The sequence below is a fragment of the Aedes albopictus genome, chromosome 1 (genome assembly GCF_035046485.1).
Source record: "Aedes albopictus strain Foshan chromosome 1, AalbF5, whole genome shotgun sequence".
Lineage (NCBI taxonomy): Eukaryota > Metazoa > Arthropoda > Insecta > Diptera > Culicidae > Aedes > Aedes albopictus.
In genome coordinates this window covers 321749450-321771748 of record NC_085136.1, presented here as the reverse complement: position 1 = coordinate 321771748, position 22299 = coordinate 321749450, and the positions used below count along the sequence as shown (strand labels likewise).

The window sequence follows — 22299 nt, the reverse complement described above, 5'->3', positions numbered from 1 at the left end:
ACTCCTTCAGGGATTCCTCCAGGAACTCCTTCAGGGATTCCTCCAGGAACTCCTTCAGGGATTCCTCCAGGAACTCCTTCAGGGATTCCTCCAGGAACTCCTTCAGGGATTCCTCCAGGAACTCCTTCAGGGATTCCTCCAGGAACTCCTTCAGGGATTCCTCCAGGAACTCCTTCAGGGATTCCTCCAGGAACTCCTTCAGGGATTCCTCCAGGAACTCCTTCAGGGATTCCTCCAGGAACTCCTTCAGGGATTCCTCCAGGAACTCCTTCAGGGATTCCTCCAGGAACTCCTTCAGGGATTCCTCCAGGAACTCCTTCAGGGATTCCTCCAGGAACTCCTTCAGGGATTCCTCCAGGAACTCCTTCAGGGATTCCTCCAGGAACCCTTTCAGGGATTCCTCCAGGAACCATTTCAGGGATTCCTACAAGAACCCTTTCAGGGATTCCTCCAGGAACCCTTTCAGGGATTCCTCCAGGAACCCTTTCAGGGATTCCTCCAGGAACCCTTTCAGGGATTCCTCCAGGAACCCTTTCAGGGATTCCTCCAGGAACCCTTTCAGGGATTCCTCCAGGAACCCTTTCAGGGATTCCTCCAGGAACCCTTTCAGGGATTCCTCCAGGAACCCTTTCAGGGATTCCTCCAGGAACCCTTTCAGGGATTCCTCCAGGAACCCTTTCAGGGATTCCTCCAGGAACCCTTTCAGGGATTCCTCCAGGAACCCTTTCAGGGATTCCTCCAGGAACCCTTTCAGGGATTCCTCCAGGAACCCTTTCAGGGATTCCTCCAGGAACCCTTTCAGGGATTCCTCCAGGAACCCTTTCAGGGATTCCTCCAGGAACCCTTTCAGGGATTCCTCCAGGAACCCTTTCAGGGATTCCTCCAGGAACCCTTTCAGGGATTCCTCCAGGAACCCTTTCAGGGATTCCTCCAGGAACCCTTTCAGGGATTCCTCCAGGAACCCTTTCAGGGATTCCTCCAGGAACCCTTTCAGGGATTCCTCCAGGAACCCTTTCAGGGATTCCTCCAGGAACCCTTTCAGGGATTCCTCCAGGAACCCTTTCAGGGATTCCTCCAGGAACCCTTTCAGGGATTCCTCCAGGAATCCTTTCAGGGATTCCTCCAGGAACCCTTTCAGGGATTCCTCCAGGAACCCTTTCAGGGATTCCTCCAGGAACCCTTTCAGGGATTCCTCCAGGAACCCTTTCAGGGATTCCTCCAGGAACCCTTTCAGGGATTCCTCCAGGAACCCTTTCAGGGATTCCTCCAGGAACCCTTTCAGGGATTCCTCCAGGAACTCTTTCAGGGATTCCTCCGGGAACTCACGGGGATGTGTTAAGGATTGTTGAATAATGTGTATATCTTGAAACACGAGGTATGCAAAGCTCGTAGAACTATTTTTGGAACTTGGAATGCCATCAATAGTTATGTAAAAGATATCTAACTAAAAACAATCTGTATAGCATCTCTCAATTGGCAAATACAAGTTCTTAGTTTATGCATGAAAACTTTCAAGTCTTCAGAATTCTGTAGAATCATTGTCAGTAAATGTAATGCAAAAGTCAGCATCATCTCCTCAAAAAGCACAACAGCCAACTTCGCAAATATTTGCAACCCACCATGACCAATATATTTGTTAAACTGTGCAACAGACACCATCGGCCATTCGTCAGCCGTTTCTTGCTCAAACCCCAAAAACAGAGCAGGGCATCATCATTAGACCATGCAGACTGCCGGGAACCGCATAGCATTGCAAAAATTTGTTAATAATCCTTCGGCGGCTGCGGCTCCACTGGCGACGTCGAAACTCCAAGGCCAGCAGCGAGACACAGAGAACCGATTCTCAGCCTTTCCATCCATGAGTGCAAATTTTCCTGTCGAATGCCGACGGCCCAGCACTACAGAAAGACGATGATGGAGCAACTACAAAACCCCAGCTGCTAGCTAAGCTTCCGAACCCTGCCTCTGCCGTTTTGAACGAAAGATTGACAAAAACCCACAAACATGTGCATACCGAATCGGATGCTCTGCCACTGACTGCGGCGGCTGGCTCTTGTTCTTGGTCTGAGCGAGCACTTTCGAGCACAACACAACACAAACCATTACAAATTTGCATATACGAAACCCCTTGACTGCGCTTAAACAAACCGCAGCTTCTACTACTTTTCCTACCCGCGCGATTCGGAAACAACCATCTTCTGGCAAGAATGTAGAAATCGACTCGCGGCGAAGCAAGACACGGAATTGTGTTCTGACGCCGGAAGAGCCCTGGGAGCGGACGAGGATCTCCGCCCGCGTAGGGACTCTTTCATTTTCCAACAATGGCAATCGACAACGACGACGACGATGACGGTCTTGTTAGTGGGGAGGCGAAAATTTGTTTAGGATTCTTGTTTGATTTTGCTGTTGGGTGGCGTGGAGTTTTCTTTCTACCAGTTCGGGATTCAATTTGGATGTCAGCTGGGATGGAAGAAGGATGGCTTGATATTCGGTTTGACGAGACTTAAATGCGATCGATGGGGACAGTGAGGCCAAGACGCGGCTATACTGGTGTAACATTTTAGAAAAAGGCAATTTTCAAAATGCTAATTGTAATTGAAAACGGAAAAGGGGGATGGCTTTCTCAGTCTTTGATTCAAGAACGATTTTTATCTACATTCCCGACGTTTCGGCCTAGGGATTTGGCCTTTTTCAAGGGTCGCTGAAAACATGTATTTTAACATTTATCATTTAACATTTAACATTGAACATTTAACATTGAACATTTAACATATAAACATTGATAAAAACTCACTAGTGTCTACCGTCTATCGTTTTTGTAGTTTTTGCATATAGAATGCTCTTCTGGGTTGCTTTTCATGTATACGTGTTGTTATTTTAGATTTTTATTTTTTGTATTATACACTGTGCACTGGTAACGACTGTTTAAAAAGAATGGTGGAAATTTTTCTTTAGGGGAGGTATTGGTCATTTTAGGGTGCGTTCTCAGTTTTGTGGAAGATGATTTTGAACCGTTTGTTCTGTTGACATTTGTTCTATGGTAGTGGTGGTGTGTCGTTTTCGACTATTGGACTTTTTGATAGAGTGTAGAAGTCCAGCATACGTCGTGCTTAGACCATCGACATCGGTACGGTGGTTAACTGTGTTGGATCTACTGGCAATATGACACATTTCTAGTATGGGTAATTTTGCAGTTCTGTTTGTTCTATCTAGGATTTTTGGTTGTGTTGTGTTGAACATATGGTTATTTTCGATAATGTGTTTCATCACGACTGTTTTTTCTCCTAATCTGATCATCTCTTCATCTGTTTGTGTCTTGTTGTTTTGGATATGTTTTGTGTATTCGTGTATATTGCTTCTGTGTCCGTTCATACGTGTTTTTAATTGGTTTCTAGTCATCCCAATGTAGGTTTGTTGACAGTTTTCACAGCTTAGACTGTAGATTACATTATGCTGGTCAAGTATGGGGAGAGGGTCTTTTACCGATCTTAATATCGTTTTTGTGTTTTGTAGTGTTTTGTAGGCTATTCTTACTTGAGGAAAATCGTTTTTCAGTAGGCTGGCGATTGTGGGGCTGAAACGTATACATGAAAAGCAACCCAGAAGAGCATTCTATGCAAAAACTACAAAAACGATAGACGGTAGACACTAGTGAGTTTTTATCAATGTTTATATGTTAAATGTTCAATGTTAAATGTTCAATGTTAAATGTTCAATGTTAAATGTTAAATGATAAATGTTAAAATACATGTTTTCAGCGACCCTTGAAAAAGGCCAAATCCCTAGGCCGAAACGTCGGGAATGTAGATAAAAATCGTTCTTGAATCAAAGACTGAGAAAGCCATCCCCCTTTTCCATCAAGTTCCCAGTCGTAAAATCCCATAGTAATTGAAAACATTAGCATTTTTATGTTTTCCTGCAAACGAACCGAATAGTTTTACGTTTTATATTCTATGTAGTACAATCCCATGACAAACTGCACTTTCAAATCCCACAAAGTTCAAATAAAGTTCTGAACAGAATTGTCTGGCTACTTATACACTCCCGATCAAAAGTTTGGGGTCACCCCCTCAAAAACATGTCATGCGAATAAATTTACGGCAGTGTCGCTGGAAATTTGGTCGACTAAATTTTAAGATGAGAGCGGTAATATAACCTATTTTTTATTAGCCTTCGACTGCTTTTTACCAAACTTAGATAAAAAATCTACGAAAAAAGTTATTGAGTAAATTAACTCTTGATGTCATCGGCCAAAAGTTTGGGGTCACTGTCGTAAAACATGGAAAAGTGATTTGTTGATATCTTTGTCATCTTTCATTCAATTTTAATTCTTCTTGGCTTATTTGAAACATAAAGAATGGTACTTACTGCATAGATATTGAACCACACATATTTGTTTAAATTTACATACTAAAACGTAAAATTGCCTAATTTTTTTAAAGTTGGTGAAATGTGTTAACTTTACATAACATTTTTATATATAAAAATCGTTGAATATGTTAAATTAAAAACATCAAATGTAAATTTATTTATTTATCTTTGAAATAAGTCAAAAATAATTAAAAATAAACTATAGATGACGAAGAAATTAACAAATCACTTTTCCATGTTTTACGATAGTGACCCCAAACTTTTGGCCGATACACCATTTTGAGGGGTGACCCCAAATTTTTGGTCGATGATATCAAAAGTTAATTTACTCAATAACTTTTTCCTAGATTTTTTAGCTATATTCGGTAAAAAGCAGTCGAAAGCTAATAGAAAATAGTTTATATTACCGCTCTTATCTTAAAATTTGGTTGGCCCAATTTCCAGCGGCACTGCCGTTAGTTTATATTCATTTTTTTAGAAAATTTGGCAACTTTAGATTAAGTTTACATACAAATATTTTTGAAAAAGTTTCACCTAAAGCTTGTTCAAAATTACTTAGACTTATTATCTTTTGAATGAGACTCAGGGTTTTGTAATCAGACGCAAATTGGCGGAGATATTGGCCTAAAAAAGTTACATGTTTTTGAGGGGGTGACCCCAAAGTTTTGATCGGAAGTGTAGATCACACTACGCATAGAAGCTCCTGCAAGGTCTATGTTAACCTCATTTGCACCGAAAAAGCTGCCTTAGAAGCTCCTCGAAACTTGGTCGAAAGTTCATTTCAGTAGCTTGTTGTTCTGATGTAGCCTTATCATTTTAGAAGTACATAATTTATAAGTAAAGTGAAATAGAAGGCAAAATCGAATTTACAAAATTAATGTGAAGATTCAGACAGTTCCACAATACATATCAGCAAATAATAAGGTTTTGGTTCTAAATAGATTCATTTTTACAAAGTTTCTTCAGAACCTGGTAGATATGGCTATCCAACTATGTGAAGTTTCCCGTTCATATAATCGCCTGAAAAATTAACTTCTTTAACCCTTTGAAGTCGGAATTTTTCGATGCGTTATCATGAGGTTTTTTCTAGCATAAAAACGGTAGAATGTTATGCAGAATATATTTCTCTGGATATCCTAGGACATCCAAACTAATCTTGAGTTTAGATCCTTAAGTCTTGGGGTGTTACGGTAACTTCTTTCATAATACAAAGCTACGATTTGTAATCTATCATGTCCAGTAAGTTTTCTGGAAGGTCAGTTGGAATATCCTAGGTCATCCAAACTATTCTTGACTCTTGAGTTTAGATCCAATGTTCTAAATTTCACCAGGTTAGGCCCATCGGGCAAAGTGATATGATAATTTTGAAGTAGTAGTCGTGTCATGTCAACTTCGGCAAGCCGAAATCGCACGAAGTTGCCGAAGGTGACGTCACGTTCCAGAAGCTGCGAACAAATTTTCTGGCGAACGTGACGTCGCGATCAGCTGATCGGTTTGTTTACATATTTTTATCGGCAAATACAGGCAAACATATATGTTCACCCGGACCTGTGAATAATTGACATCGGTTTAGATCCTACACGGTGTTCAATAAGTTCGGATACACCATATAACTTGAATTAATTTCACATCTGTAATTCAGATTTTCAAAGTAAATGTATTTATTGAAAGGTCATATAACACTAATCAAATATAGCATATGGTTTTGAATAAAATATTTTTCTACTTTTTTTTATAAGCCTTAGATGTATCTAAAGTTTGTTAGCTCCGGCACGCTGGAATGATTTTCGATAAGTTGCTCAAGCTACAGAAGTCTAAAACGTTGACTTTTGAGTTAGTTCACTATTCTAAATTAAACTAACTAAATTAATAGACAAAAGCTTTACGCTGCAATTTCAGCGATAATATGGTGATAAATTTGCAAGTTTAGTAAAAATGTGCTTAAATCTATGAAAAAGGCATAAATACATTACATTATGCCAATTTTGGTTAAAATTTGCCACAATAGGGATATAATCAAGTTTTGGAAAAGATAATCATGGATTAAACTGAGATATAACGCAGCCTTGCTTTTTGGCAAAACAAAAATCATTAAAACAGGTAACACCGCTAGCCATCATGGTTTCCCATAGCGAAAATCATCATGACTACAGGTCGCAAGCCCTGGCAAAGTGTGGAACGTTTTGATGGCTGTGATCCCTGACCATCATGTAATCAAAATCCCAGGGATACTCAAGTGACCATACTGTTGGGTTGTGGGGGTTGCGTGTGTGGGGTGCATATATTGACAAGCATTGATATGGATCGTTAGGGCTGAGTAGGAGCGGGGAATGGATCTACGATTGCTGAATTGCGATTATACCTACTGGTATCAGGTATCAGGTATCAGTAGGTCGGCTCTAGAGGCACGTTCTCCTCCATTTGGGAAATTTGTGCCATCGCCATGAACACGAGCCTATTCATCATTTACCTGACGGAAAAGGGAAGGAAAAAGGAACGTCGGAAGGAAAAGGACCTACTGGTATAGTAGTGGTTTAACAGTGGTGGCGCCGCTTTTCGCTTGTGTTCGGCCTAGGTGGTTTGTTTAGGCGGTGCGGTTAGGTCTGTATGTACTTCGTACGTGCAGTGCGTACGGCTTCAGCATTGTGGTTACTTGGGTAGTGTAGGATAATTGGGATTGGGACTGAGGAGGTCGTCATTGATTCTGTCGACACCATTGAGTGTTCATTGTTGACGGTTGTATTGGTGACGATTTCTTCAGCTTTATAATCTCATTTATACCACGCACAAACTTTGGGAACAGGGACTGCTTTGTAATGCAAGAGAGGGATTTAAACTCTGTGTTACGGGTTGGGTGAGGTCATGCGGATAGAAGCAACCCAGGTGAGCTTGCGGCTCGAGTTGTGATGGATGAATGAGTGCAGTGTGTGTGGAGTGCGCTACCCTGTGGGTGCAGTTGAGTCCGGGTTGGAGTGGAAAGAGACCCTTCTCTACCCTAGATCGGTTTCGGCTGTACGGGCGGGGTAGTGTTTGTCTTATTTGTAACGTGTTGTGCGTGATTTGCGGCCCGAGCTGCGTGGTTACTTGGGAAGTATTGTGCTCTGCAATCTAGATTTTGGTTTTAAGGTGAAGCTATGGCTGGGCTGTGCCTCGGATTTGTTGGGCGCAGGTCGGGAGAGCTGGTGGCGGTTTGTGCTGGAGGGTTTGCTCGATTGGTTATCCACTGGTGGTGGCCAGTCGATCGACTATTAGCGCAGCCTGTCATTTGGTTCTTGGGGCTTGTGCTCTCGAGGTTCGGGGCGTTACTTCGTTATATCTTCACTTTATTACTAATATTCCTTGTTTGAATAACTGACTATTATGTCCAGGCGCTTAACTCATTCTATTTCATAGATTGCCAGATTTAAGGGTAATGGTTCAATAGGGTGTTAGCAATCAGAGTGGATTAGAACGAGTTGGCGCCTACAATACACCAACACTAACACACATACACCAATACTTACACGCACACATGCACCTACAAGTAGCTGTAAAAGACCAGTGGGCGGGACAATGGTGCCTACCCAACAGTTGTAGGTGGGGTGTTTGGCTTAGCTACATGACTTGGTCCGGCAAGCCCATAAACATCAATTGGTAGACGTATTGCCTAGTGAAAAGACAACGCAGATGGGCGAAAGCCAGGGGATGCGTTGATAATAGCAGAGTAGCAGAATAGCAGAACAAAAATCATTAAAACAGGTACAGCGGCAATTTAAGCAATTCTAAAGATAAAAATAAAATGAGTCCGTACTTCACCCAATCTGAATCTTCTAGATTTTTTCGTATGGCCATAGTTGCTACCACTAATGCTGAGGACAACAACCTAATTTGATTTAATTTAACACCATTACTCAATAAAAACTAGACAAAATACCAATGACAGACGTGCGTGCTGGCCGAAAGTAACTTGAGACACATTTGCAATTATTACAAAAGGATAAAGGACAGTTTATTTCAAAACATATACTGTATTTGATCAGTATTATGTGAGCTTTCAATTAATACATTCACTTTGCAAATCTGAACTATAGATGGGAAATAAATTCGATTTTACTGTGTATCCGAACTTATTGAACACCGTGTAAAGTTCACGGGTGTAACTTCTTTCATTAAACTTTTGTTTGCTGACGACCTTAAATTCTTTCGTGTGGTGTGTTCACCCCTCGACTCTGCCCCGAGCAGAGGGGAATATCAAATTAATAACTACGAAATCACAAAACCTGTTTTTATATCTTGTTTTGTTATTATTGAATTATCAAGGCATTACGTTTCCATAACATGTTTTGTTGGACAATCTTATTTTGTTATGACCAAGCAATTGGTATGCAGCCCTTAAATAACATTTCAATATTACATTCTGTTGTGGAACAAGTTTGGTTATTATTGTATTATTGAGAGTGCACAAATACTTCATGGTATTGCTATCTAAACTAAAACTAATTTTGAAACAAAACCTACGTCATTCTACAACGTTATTTACAGCATTTGAGGGAAAGCAACTGCATATTCACTCATCAATTTGTCTTCCTCTTCCATTTATCCCATACAAACTTTAAATCGATTTTTAAATAGGTTCCCGGGCACCAAAGTTCATGAAAATTTGGATTTCGGCTCAGTTTGGCATGTAGATTGTGAATATGGAATTATCTCAACACCACTAAAGAAGCCAATTGCAGCTGGTCTATGAAAAAATCCACGTGTATGGCAATTCGGGTTTTTTCTTAACTCACGATGACCAGATCGGTTCAGTCGGATTTGGTTTTGATGGAAAAAATAAATCTGGATTAAATGAGATCAATATTGTCAAAATCGGAGAAAATTTATCGCAGATATAACCATTACATAGTTTACCTTCTTTATTTTATTATCTGCTGTTTCATATTATGAAGTAAAAAATAAAAGCATTGCAACTTCTAGAAATTTCATCAGACTCTTCCGTATTTTTTATTTTATTCATTGCTATAATTTGAGTTTTGGGTAAATATAGCATCATAGCTATTGATATGTTTATCTTTGTATTAATTTCCTTCTTTCAATATCCCAGTCCCGTTACGGTGCCAAATTTCTATCACTTTTCTACGATTCCCAATTCTTATAGGTTAAGTAAAATTTTAGCTTCAAAAAGTGATACATCTGCAAATGAGTTTTTTTTATCTCAAAATTGAGTAAACTTAGTTGAATTTATATGTCATTTTAACAGTACTGCTATTCTAACCTCTAATTATAACGTCAAAAAGTACCCAACAGATTATGTATTACGTAGTAATGAATGTTAGTGAGAGTGGAGATAGCAAATATGGTACCTACTAAATAATTCTAATCAATAAAAATGTCAACTATACAGACAATTCTGCTCAATTGATGATTGCATTTGTCTATTATAACTTTTTTCTTTCGATCCATTATTATTCGATCATATATTGTTTGACATTATGTCATAAATATCTTTTTTCATTACTAAAAATAATCTAAAACAGAATAAAACTAAACAGCATCTGCAGAAGTAATCATATCGGCATATGATATAATTACCTTTTACATTCGCTCACGTAGGTACGTGTATAATCGCCGTTCTCACAACGCGAACAAAAAAAAAATCATCTCCGTCTGGAAAGAATCTTTGTCGTCGCCAAAATGCACCCCATGACTAGTAATCCTACATTATAGAGATAAGCGGAAGTTACATATGTCCATTCGGCAACGCTGTTCGTTTTGTTTACAACAGCTGCCAACACTTGCTACAAAGCCAAAGGTTCAAACTTTGTGCGTGACTTCGTTGTGGTTCAAGTTGTTCTGTTTAAATTTTTTTTTTAAATTTTGAAAAAATAGCGGAGCAATCGCAGAAATCTGACATTTATTGCAAAGTGTTACGCTAATCATATCGACAGAAGTGAAGTGAGAAGCAGCAATGGAAGTTTTTTCGAGAAGTTCAGCAACAAAAGTTTCGCCATAAGCATGAACTTTTGAAAGCAGAAATAATTAAATTTTATCTTTTTACTAATCTTACATATGCCGTCAATTTCTCGACAATAAAAATAAATAATTTTAATTTATTTAGTTCCGATTGCAATACCGTTCAAACGACGCCTTCCTACGAACGGTAAGCATGTTCATTTGGCTCACACTTTGACAGTTCTCTCTGCACGATTGGCTTACAAATGGCCGCCTTCGCAGATCTCTATAATGTAGGATTACTACCCATGACGAAGAGTCGACTAGCAACTTTTCTGTCGTTCTCTTTGTTCCGAAACAGCCGATGACGGGCCATGCGAACGCCACCACTGTTATTAGTGTTATAGTGCACATGTCTGCGCACCGCGATAGCGCTGTTGGTAAGAGAGAGAGGTTCATTGTTTGATCTTGCATTCAAATCTCTGTCTATTTTTGTCCTGCGACTGGCAAACATGAAATGGGGGAATGGGGAAACTGGCAATACGTACACAGAAAAAAATATTCATGTAAAACTCAGCGAGAAATCATGCACATAAAGGGAATGCTAGAGTTAGTGCATATTTACATGAGATTTCATGTAAAATTACGTTACAATCGTGTAAATTTCCGCTAATTGTCACGTAACCGGTTGGAGTCCATGATGGTTTACGCGATGGTTGGCGGAAATTTATACGATGGTAATGTAATTTTACATTATATCTCATGTAAAAGTGCACCAACTCTAGCATTCCCTTTATGTGCATGATTTCTCGCTGAATTTTAATTACATATTTTTTTCTGTGTAGAACCAGTAAAGCTTCTATCGTCCCTCACTGCAAGTGCTGTGATAGCCTCATTGGTAAAAGCGACTGTAAATTTACGATAGCAGGATTGGAGGTTCAAATCCCGTCCATGTTTGTAAGTTTTATAATGAATTCAAAATTTTTTTTATGTGACCTATTATTTTCTAAAAATAGAATAACACACTTAAAATAATTACCCAAAAATGAGTAAAAAAAGTTTGTTTTTACCCTAATTTTGCTTTCGGAATGTTATCAATAACTCTTTAATATCAAAATTTGTTATTGAAATATTTCCCAAATTCACTGTTATTAAGTTGTTATTGCCACTAACAAAACATGTTATTAAATTGATTTTTCAGGAACAAATTTTTGTTATGTGACTTGTTATTTTGCCGCTTATGACAGACAAGTTTATAACTCAATATGTTATGTTAATAACATGAAAATTACTAATTCCATTATGCAGTTATTTTGCCAAAATAACGCATTTTGTTATGCTGTTGTTATTCTCTTCTGCTCGGGGCCGACCTCCAAGAGGACATCAACACAGTGTTAGTTTGGTGCAGTGATAACGGCATGCGTGTAAATAACAAAAAAAAAAAAAGTAAAATCATATCGTTTACTCGCTCCCACAATCCCCGTCACTATCGTTACAATATGGATGGAGAACAATTGGAACATGTAACGTCAATCTGCGACCTTGGAGTCGTCGTGGATGAAAAGCTCAGCTTCAATGAACATGTAGGAATTGTAACAGCAAAAGCGTATTCTGTGTTAGGTTTTATACGTCGGCATGCTTCAGAATTCACCGACGTGTATGTCCTTAAAACACTCTACTGTTCGTTAGTGCGGAACATACTGGAGTACACTTTACAACTATATGATTATTTTTTTGGAAAGTGAAAATTTTGCCTGTCCCGACCATTTTGTCTATCCCCTGTAGAGCTTACTGATTTGTTTATCTTTTCTTGAAAGATTCTTGGCCTTGGGCTGCTTCTTTTCCGAGAACACAAATACGTTACTGGCGAAAAACAACAGTAGGTTGCTTTTTATCTATCTAAACAAAATATACATTAGCTACCTGTAGCATACCCAAGTGGTGAGTGAACCTAAACTCTAACGTGATGGGACGAACAAAATATACAATACTCAAGCAACATTCCAAGTTTTGTTTGGCTCTATGAGAGATTTTCGTGACCAATTTCATAAAACTTGCAATAAATCTGAATCATTGATGTATGATGTAATGAACTCTTTAAGAGCACCTTCCGGCTAATTGGTCCACTTGGAGAAGTTTTGCAAACTGTATTAAGAGGAGCAATAAAACTGTCTTAAAACGTAGTTGAAAAATTTTCCATGCTCGAAAAGCGGTTATGATGATTGTTGTTTATTTTTATTAACAAAATTATGACATCTCAAGATGCAGAGAAGGTTCTTCAATGGCTCGTAAAGTACAGGGGATATCATTTGCAAGTAGAAAGCGATAATTTCAAAGTAATATTTTATTAGTTATTGTCTCATTATAGATAGGTCACCGAAGGATTTGTAGGAAGTCGTGGTTTGAAGCTATACAAAAATATTACCTGGATGAGTTTTCTGGAAATATTTTTTGTTCTTAATTTCCAACTGAAAGAACAATCCTAATGGAAAATACTATACAAAAAGGATCACCCTTATGCAAAACAAGTGAAGCACAAAAAAAGATTCAAAATTTATAAAAAGAAAATAAAAGAATTCATGAATAATTGGGGATACGCCCGGGAGGGACAGGAGAAGCAGAAATTCGCAATGCTTGTTAAGCCCTTTTCACATGTTGATGTAGGAATATCTTAACAAAGTGTTACATGTCAATAAAGGATCATGGTTTCAGACTATACAAAAATATGACTGATAAATTTACTAGATTTTTTTTGTTCTTAATTTCGATCTCAAAGAACCACCCTCAATAAAAATAAATGAGCCACCCTAATGAAATATTATATATATTCAATATTGAAATTTACTTACTATAATAAAAAAGATATTTAATACTATTATCTTTTTTTTAATTTTCTACAAAAAGGACCATCCTAATGCAAATTAAGTGAGCCACCCTAACGAAATATGACATATAGTATGCTAGCAGTTGCCAACGATGATATAAGGCATGTTCCAGTACTATTGCCATGAATATTTCAGCAACTAAATTCAAATCCTCCATTTCAAATTCATTTCACTCCCCCAACTCAAAAAGTCCAAAAAGTAATTTGTTTTCCAAAAAAATTTTTTGAGATAACACCAGATCTCGACGTTTCATGCACTTTGAAGGACAAGGTATTTGAAGTACATAGCTCAAAATTTCTAGAGCACCGTTTTTTAGAACCGTTGAACGGATTTGGATGAAAATGCATCACGCTAATTCTTCAGTGGTTGTCAACAGCGTGATGCATTTTAATCCAAATCCGTTCAACGGTTCTAAAAAAACGGTGCTCTAGAAATTTTGAGCAATGTACGCCAAATACCTTGTCTTTAAAGCATTTGGCATAAACAAAATATTTTCGATTTCGAAATTTTCATGGAAACTACATTGATATTTTTCGTGTTTCAAAACAGCCAAACTTTGACCGCTTTGGTCAAACCCTTAGCGAAGTCCGATTGAGCTGAAATTTTGCATGGGGACTTTTTTTGAGGAGATGAAATATTTGTGCAGCGGGGCAAAAGTTTGCACCTAACAGATTCCACAAAATAACTATTAAACGAAAAGAAAACAATATCGTTTTTCTTCGTTAAACGGGTCCCTATCATGTTGCCTTCAAAACGTAGTACTAGATTTTTTCGCGTTCCTTTTGTCGTTTTAGTAATACAAATTTTAATTAAAGTACTCCAATGCGAACTATTGCCCCATAGTGGGGGCAAAAGTTCACATTATGCGGGGCAAAAGTTTACACCTTCTACAGGTTAGTACATTGGTGTGATGTTCATTTATTTCATATTAATTCATGTTCGTCTTTTCACTCTAGTCATGAAATCTGTTTCTTTATGTTCTAAGCATTACGCCCTAACTGGAATACGACCTGGTGTTCAGCTACAGAATGTGCTTTATAAAAAAATCCACAACTATTAACTAAGAGCTGTCCTTTCCAGCGTTACTGTGTTGCACAAAATACACGAAAAAAAAATCAAATATGCAGCAGAACTGTTGAACGAGACCGTAATCGAATCTTATTCCCGTCAGTATGGTGATGAATTATAACTGTGAATTTACAAACCAAGCTATGAAAGACCCCGATAAAGTAGATGAACATAAGACCTTCAGAAAAATACGAAAATACACGACGAGGATGACGAAGAAAATTTTTTAAAAGGTTTTGTTGTGGTTCAACCACGCTCAAGGCACTGTGTTTCAGAGCAGACTAAAAGTCCGTAGTTTTACTGTCGCGGTAACAGGTTTTTTTAGCCATTTTTCATTTCTTGATTTATATGGGCGAACATAATGTTGCCTTACAATCAATCTTCTTACAAAACTAAGTTCAAACCCTCTGCCGCAACGAATTCAGGGTGCATACTACACATATTAATCATATATAGTAGTTTCTATACGAAATCATGATTGCTTCAAAGATTCTGTAATTATATTGGTGTACTAGATCCAGAAATCTAGTGCGAACTTTTGCCCAAATGTCGAGGTTTTAACAATGTCCCTTTCTACAAGAAGCACTAGTAGTTTATTGTTTATTCGAGTGCACCTCGCGAACTACTGTGGAATAACGATTCTCCGACATGAAGAGGTTGTGGGATTCTTCTTCTTCCTGTTACTAAAAATTGTTATTCCAAAAGGTCCTAAAATTCTATCAAAACACCTAGAAACACATTTTTTTGCATAACTCTGCCAAACCAAAACGAAATCGTTCCAATTTTTAATGACGAGTAACCGACCTGATTATGTGTCGAACCCATACATATTTGTTTGGGTTCTTAACTCGTGCTCAGAAAAAGACCCACTGCGAACTTTTGCCCCGCATTACACTACCCGTTTTTGAAATTCGATGCTCAAATTTTTCCCATACATTCCATTGGCACCCTATTGCATACTGATGGATGATGAAAGCTATGCAAGGGCCGACTTCCGACAGCTTCCGGGACCACATTTTTTCAAGGCAAAGACTTGAGGAGGTGTCCCCGGAAGATATAAATTCGATTTTGTGGACAATTTGACTCGCAAATATATGATCTGGCAGGAAATTAGCAGTTGTGGTCAAAAGGCAAAGTTTTCATCACCAAAATAACGATGAACTCGGAGGTTTATGAAATCGAATGCCTAAAGAACCGAATTCCACCCGTGATCCAATCTCATGATGGCCGAGTGACGTTTTGGCCGGATCTTGAAGATTGCTACTACAGCCAAGAAGCAAAAAACGGTATAACGACAATAATGTCCTGTTTGTTCTGAAAACGTTGCACAATGGGTCCAGAGCCGCATTTACGAAGACAAAAATGTTTGCGCCGGGGCCCGTGGCGTAGTTGGTAACACGTTCGCTTCATATGCGGATGGTCATGGGTTTGATTCCCAGCCCCGGCATTTGAAATTTTTCGTCAGTTGCTCTTCCCCCCGAGAGCGGCTGACATTGACCCTCTTCTGAGCCAACGGCTCAAACAGACCCGGATTCCTGGACATCGACGAAATGCAACTCATAATGGACCCCCAATTGGACTTGTGAAGGAACAACAGCAACCCATCCACATCTCCGTGCTCCTCATTCTACCATGAATAGAGTAGAACAGTGTAAGCAGCACGAAGGCAACCAGTTGGATATAGTAGAATATAATAGAATACATCTAGGCGCTGTACAAAGTGTAAGTGCAGCTGTCAATTGTAATCGCTCACGTAGTGCCCTAGTGGACAATAGAGCTGTAAAATTAGGTTAAGTGATTAAGAATTAAAAAAAAAATGTTTGTGCCTAAACCTTAAGTTTTGGATACATGATGTCTTTGGGAAAGTTTATTCATATTTTCGGCCTTTTTTCTCATCATGGTGAAATTAGGGTGGTCCTTCTAGTTTAGCTGATCCAAACATCTGTTTTTTAATAAATTTATGTACGCTTACAAAATGTTCTACAATTTGTCGAAGAAACCATTATTCTATCTCTTATGGTTCCTAACTTATATTTTTTTAAAAGAATCATGTTAGGGTGATCCATGAAATTCAGTTTTCTTGCAATAACTTTTAATCCATTCGTTTCTCGTAAAACTTTGTTCGGAGCACTTTTAGAACTATCAATGACGCATATTTTTTTCAAAGAGTTCAATGTTCTATCTCTCATAGTTAAAAAAATATTGGCTTTTTTCTTCAAAAAATAAAAAAAAAATCACTTTTTTAAAGAGTGCCTCTCAAATGCAGATAGAACCTATTGAAACGTCGGCCTGAAATGTTACTTAAGCTCTCGATCAAAAATGTTCAGTTATAACAGTTTGTTGTGCAGTTAACAAGGCCACGAGTTTCTGTGATTATGGCATCACGGTCACCAGATATGACGAACCACCGGCCTTCACATTTCAAATACACACAATGATGAATTTATAAACACGTCATGTTATTCATTTCCACTAGATTGATGATGAGCCCGGGGAATGCAGGAGGTGGGACAGGATGTGGCTGTGTGTGAGAAAATTTGATTTTAGAAAAAAAGAGAAATTGACAAAAAGTAGACCAGATCCACATCCGTGCTAGTGCCACCCATTTGTGTAGGAGATAGCAGCAGTTGAAATCCTGTTACAAAAAAAAAAAACCGGGACAGCTGTGTCAACATTGGTCATGTGGCCTGCTGGTGTGGTGCTACCTCCGTCCGTTCGTCCCTGCCCTGGATCTGTGCCTGCGGGTGTTATCATGTTCGCACTCCTCGCGGCAAGCGAAAAGAATCTGCGGGTCGTTGGTCGATGTGGCTGCCCTTGTTAGTATGTGTATGTATGTGTGCTTTGTAATCCAACTGCCAGCGAATGGGGTGACATTTCCCGAAACGAGATGTAGATATTTGAGTTTGTCGAATTTCAATATTTGACCTGAAAACATGATTGGGTTGTTCGGTGGCTGGCGTTTATCCGAAGGGAAAGTTGCAATCCCAGTGGGAAACTGTTATGACTGTGTGTGTATGGGAGGATTGAAGTTTCATTTCCACGTTACGGATCCTAAATAAACTGTTTGAACTGTTAGACTAGTGGAAGTATAGAAGGAAAATATGGGTTCTTTTGATAAATTTTCATATGAATTCAGCTTTATTTCGAGGAATCTGAATAAGGTAAATCAATTCAAACAGACTAAATCAACGAAGCAGAACATCGTTCATAAATAAGAAAAAATCCTAATATACAAATGAAATTCCATGGGCCCACCATTTGACCTCATCACACAATTTCCATTCATTGCCTAAGCATCCATGCGCCTCCATCGGCGTGGAAAACCTTCAAAGATACTGACATTTTTCCCATTCCTCACCGAAACAAACAAACAAACAACACTGATCTCCCTTCGCTACTGTTTGCTTCCGTTCCTTCCGTGGATACCTTGTGGAGTGCTATTTTTGACGTAGAAGGAAAACACTTGCCGAAGGCCTATTTCTGTCGTCAACAAAAAAGCTCTTATTCGAAAAAAATGGGCTTCAAACAACCAAAACAAACTTTCGTTCAATATGATGCGCGCTGCGTAGCCCTCCAACCAATCACGTGGACTGCCCGGATCTATGGGGACCGTCGTTTCTGACATTGAGTAGAAACGAGTACTTTTATAATAAGGAGCCTGAATAAAATAAAAACTTTTGAAAAAAAAATTATCTAAGCATTTTGCTGAAATTAAATTTTACGATAGAAAACAATGAAATGCAATTTATCAAACTGCTTCTGATTGCATGGAAACTTCTGTCAGAAGCTTGGAAGCTTCTTCGTCAGAAGCATGGCTAGCTTCTTCGTCAGAAGCTTGGAAGCTTCTTCGTCAGAAGCTTGGAAGCTTCTTCGTCAGAAGCTTGGAAGCTTCTTCGTCAGAAGCTTAGAAGTTTCTTCGCCAGAGGCTTAGAAGCTTCTTCGTCAGAAGCTTGGAAGCTTCTTCGTCAGAAGCTTGGAAGCTTCTTCGTCAGAAGCTTGGAAGCTTCTTCGTCAGAAGCTTGGAAACTTCTTCATCAGAAGCGTGGAAGCTTCTTCGTCAGAAGCTTGGAAGCTTCTTCGTCAGAAGCTTGGAAGCTTCTTCGTCAGAAGCTTGGACGCTTCTTCGTCAGAAGCTTGGAAGCTTCTTCGTCAGAAGCTTGGAAGCTTCTTCGTCAGAAGCTTGGAAGCTTCTTCGTCAGAAGCTTGGAAGTTTCTTCGTCAGAAGCTTGGAAGCTTCTTCTTCAGAATCTTGGAAGCTTCTTTATCAGAATCTTAGAAGCTTCTTCGTCAGAAGTTTGGAAGCTTCTTCGTCAGAAGCATGGAAGCTTCTTCATCAGATGCTTGGAAGCTTCTTCTTCAGAATCTTGGAAGCTTCTTCATCAGAATCTTAGAAGCTTTTTCGTCAGAAGTTTGGAAGCTTCTTCGTCAGAAGCTTGGAAGCTTCTTCGTCAGAAGCTTGGAAGCTTCTTCGTCAGAAGCTTGGAAGCTTCTTCGTCAGAAGCTTGGAAGCTTCTTCGTCAGAAGCTTAGAAGCTTCTTCGTCAGAAGCTTGGAAACTTCTTCATCAGAAGCATGGAAGCTTCTTCATCAGATGCTTGGAAGCTTCTTCTTCAGAATCTTGGAAGCTTCTTTATCAGAATCTTAGAAGCTTCTTCGTCAGAAGTTTGGAAGCTTCTTCGTCAGAAGCTTGGAAGCTTCTTCGTCAGAAGCTTGGAAGCTTCTTCGTCAGAAGCTTGGAAGCTTCTTCGTCAGAAGCTTGGAAGCTTCTTCGTCAGAAGCTTGGAAGCTTCTTCGTCAGAAGCTTGGAAGCTTCTTCGTCAGAAGCTTGGAAGCTTCTTCGTCAGAAGCTTGGAAGCTTCTTCGTCAGAAGCTTGGAAGCTTCTTCGTCAGAAGCATGGAAGCTTCTTCGTCAGAAGCTTGGAAGCTTCTTCGTCAGAAGCTTAGAAGCTTCTTCGTCAGAAGCTTGGAAGCTTCTTCGTCAGAAGCTTGGAAGCTTCTTCGTCAGAAGCTTGGAAGCTCCTTCGTCAGAAGTTTGGAAGCTTCTTCGTCAGAAGCTTGGAAGCTTCTTCGTCAGAAGCTAGAACTTCTTCGTCAGAAGCTAGGACTTCCTCGTCAGAAGCTAGGACTTCTTCGTCAGAACCTTGGGAGCATCTTCGTCGGAGGATTGGAAACATCTTCGTCGGAGGCTGGGAAGCTTCTTCGTCAGAACCTTGGGAGCATCTTCGTCAGAGGCTTGGAAGCATCTTCGTCGGAGGCTTGCAAGCTTCTTCGCCGGAAGTTTGGATGCTTCTTCATCAGAAGCTAAGCAGCTTCTTCGTCAGAACCTTGGGAGCATCTTCGTCAGAAGCTTGAAAGCTTCTTTTTCAGAAACTTGAAAGCTTCTTCATCAGAAGCTTGGAAGCTTCTTCTTCAGAAGCTTGGATGCTTCTTCTTCAGAATCTTGGAAGCTTCTTCTTCAGAAGATTGCCAGCTTCTTCGACAGATGTTTGTATGCTTCTTTGTCAGAACCTTGGAAGCTTCTTCGTCAGAACCTTGGGAGCTTCTTCGACACAAGCTTGGAAGCTTCTTCGTCAGAAGCTTGAAAGGTTCTTCGTCAGAACCTTGGGAGCATCTTCGTCAGAGGCTTGGAAGCTTCTTCGTCAGAACCTTGGGAGCATCTTCGTCAGAGGCTTGGAAGTTTCTTCGTCAAAATCCTGGAAGCTTCTTCGTCAGAAGCTTGGAAGCTTCTTCGTCAGAAGCTTGGAAGCTTCTTCGTCAGAGGCTCTTAAATTTTCCTAGAGTCTTGGAAGCTTTTCATTTACTATTGGATCTGCAAATTTTGGCGTGATAAAACTAACAGTTAATAATTTTTTTTTCTATAAAAAAAATGCTGATTCTGTAAAGTTTCCTTTGATTCTACAATATCTTCAAGTTTAAATAACTAACCATCTACAACCTTCTCAATCGCCATTTCGAAACCCATCCCCTTCACGCCTCATCACACCTCAGTCTATATTGCAGATCCGGACCTGATCCTGCCGCGTGGAGGTGAAATCGAGTTCACAACCCTGGCCGGAGCCTAGCAGTGCGCCCCCCACCTGGTCGACGTCGGCGGCGGCGGTGGCGGTGGTGGGGTCAGAATCAGCGAATCTGCGGCGGTTGCACCGGCTGCCATCATCATCGTCGACCAGAAACCACCACAGGTGCTGTAAATAGTGTGTGTAAGCTGCCCTCCTTCCTTCCAGGGTTACCCGCGCAGCAATCCAGGAAATGGAGAACCTTTGTCCCCTTTTGTCAAGCTAGCTCAAAACCGTTGTCGGACAGGTGTCATTCTTGGAAAATAATGTCGATTCTGGTCATCGAGTTGTTGTACGAAAATATGAGAAAACTTCTCTAAAATTCAGTTAGATTGAATGACATTTTTATTTGGCTTAAATATAGGAATTTTCCCAACATTCTACCCAACATTCTCAAAAAAATTATTTAGAAATTTTCAAAGTTTTGCACAAATTATGTGAAATTCAAATCAGTTGTGTTATTAAAAAAAAATGCCAAAGTTCAGCTTTTTGTACCAAACTTTTCAGTGAAATCGACATTATTTTCGACAGAACCCCCACCTTTTCCCCGCATTCATCGTGTATTTGTAGTGAGGGTAATTTTAAAAACCATTTGCGAATCGAATGTACGGTTGTGGTGTGCGATATTAAGCTCGAAACTAGATAAACGTGGAATCAAAACAAAACTTTGTCTTTTCTGGGCACGGTTGGGAAGCGAATCCACTGCGCTGCTACCTACGATGATCAAAAGTAAGAAATTTAAACAAGAGTATGAAAAAACTGTTATTCACTGCCCCTCCGAACGGAAAACGGCTTCGGAGTCGTGGGGTTAGTGGTTTTTTGAAGTTTTGGAAGCAGATGGGACACCACTAATCCAGAAAACTATTTATAATATTTGAGTAGATTTATTTTTTAGTCTAGCAAAATCTCAAAACAAAAGTGCAGATGATTTATTAAACAGAAGCAAGTTATTGTATAAACTATTGTTAAGCGGAGCGAAGTTCAACCCAAAAAACCGAAGCGATCGATGTAAAATAAAAACCCAGTTTAAAACCAATGAGAAAATCAAACAAACAATTATGCAAAGATACAAACCTAGGTAATGATTTTAGTTTAGTCGCAGATATTTTTTATAAAAAAAAATGAAAATGACATCTTTAAAGGAAGTGATGAGAGCAAAAAATCCTAAAAACTGAGAAAACAACCAACAAACGGGAAAGAAGGAATTACATACAGTAAACAAACAATCAAAATAATTTCGTTTAATGAAATACAAGCCATGATTTTTTCGAACAAAGAACCCGCCGTGTTTCATTGGGGGTTTGATTTATTTTACGACCTGTCCGCTCGATAATCCGAAATCACGACATCTCAGTTGGGTAAGTATGATGGCTCTCGGTGAGGTGCGACTCGTTGCGCTTTGCTGGAAGTACACGGGGCTTGGACCATAAGAATAAAATTTTACGATTTCTAAACAGTCGCAGTCGGTTGTGTCTCCGAAGGTTAACAGGGAAAAATCTGAAACTGCTGGAAGGAGGAAAGCAGTGATGCCAGATATTATTTTAATATTTACTCAAAAACAGAGTTGGCTCGGTAACTTAGCTGGTAAAGCTCTTGTCTAGCGTATGAATGTTATGAGTTCAAATCTCATCTGAGATGTAGATTTTTTCGCAATTTCAACAATAATTTATTCATCTATACTTATGTACTTTGAATTATTTGAAAATAATTAAGGCGTATCAACAACAGAAATACAGAAAAGCACGAATGCTTTGGTCGAACGGCTCTACAATCTCCAGCTGATCGACACATGAACAAAATATCGCCTACAGTTTACGACAGCCGTCTGTCTTAGAATATACGGCTAACCGAAGGCTCATAAACCTGAAGTTCTTGGCCGATGTCCTCCAAAGATCCACCCACAGCGAGTACAACATCAAAGACAGTTTCGAGTTCGCGAAATACATACGCTACATAACGCTACCAACCGGGTACGTACTCGTTCCCTTC

The 22299-nt window shown here is 39.4% G+C and overlaps 1 protein-coding gene across 4 annotated transcripts in view; it reads left to right on the top strand.

Moving 5' to 3' along the window:
- Positions 1-21578, top strand: part of LOC109406630 (uncharacterized) — a 688592-nt gene extending 667014 nt beyond the window's left edge. For 3 of the 4 annotated variants that reach the window (XM_062847228.1, XM_062847225.1, XM_062847226.1), the window contains one exon: positions 20243-21578. In XM_062847228.1, the coding sequence (XP_062703212.1) occupies positions 20243-20316 (74 nt within the window). In that variant the 3' untranslated portion in view covers positions 20317-21578. The remainder of the gene's footprint in view (positions 1-20242) is intronic. The other variant, XM_062847227.1, reaches the window with a different exon arrangement.
- Positions 21579-22299: the final 721 nt, after the last annotated feature.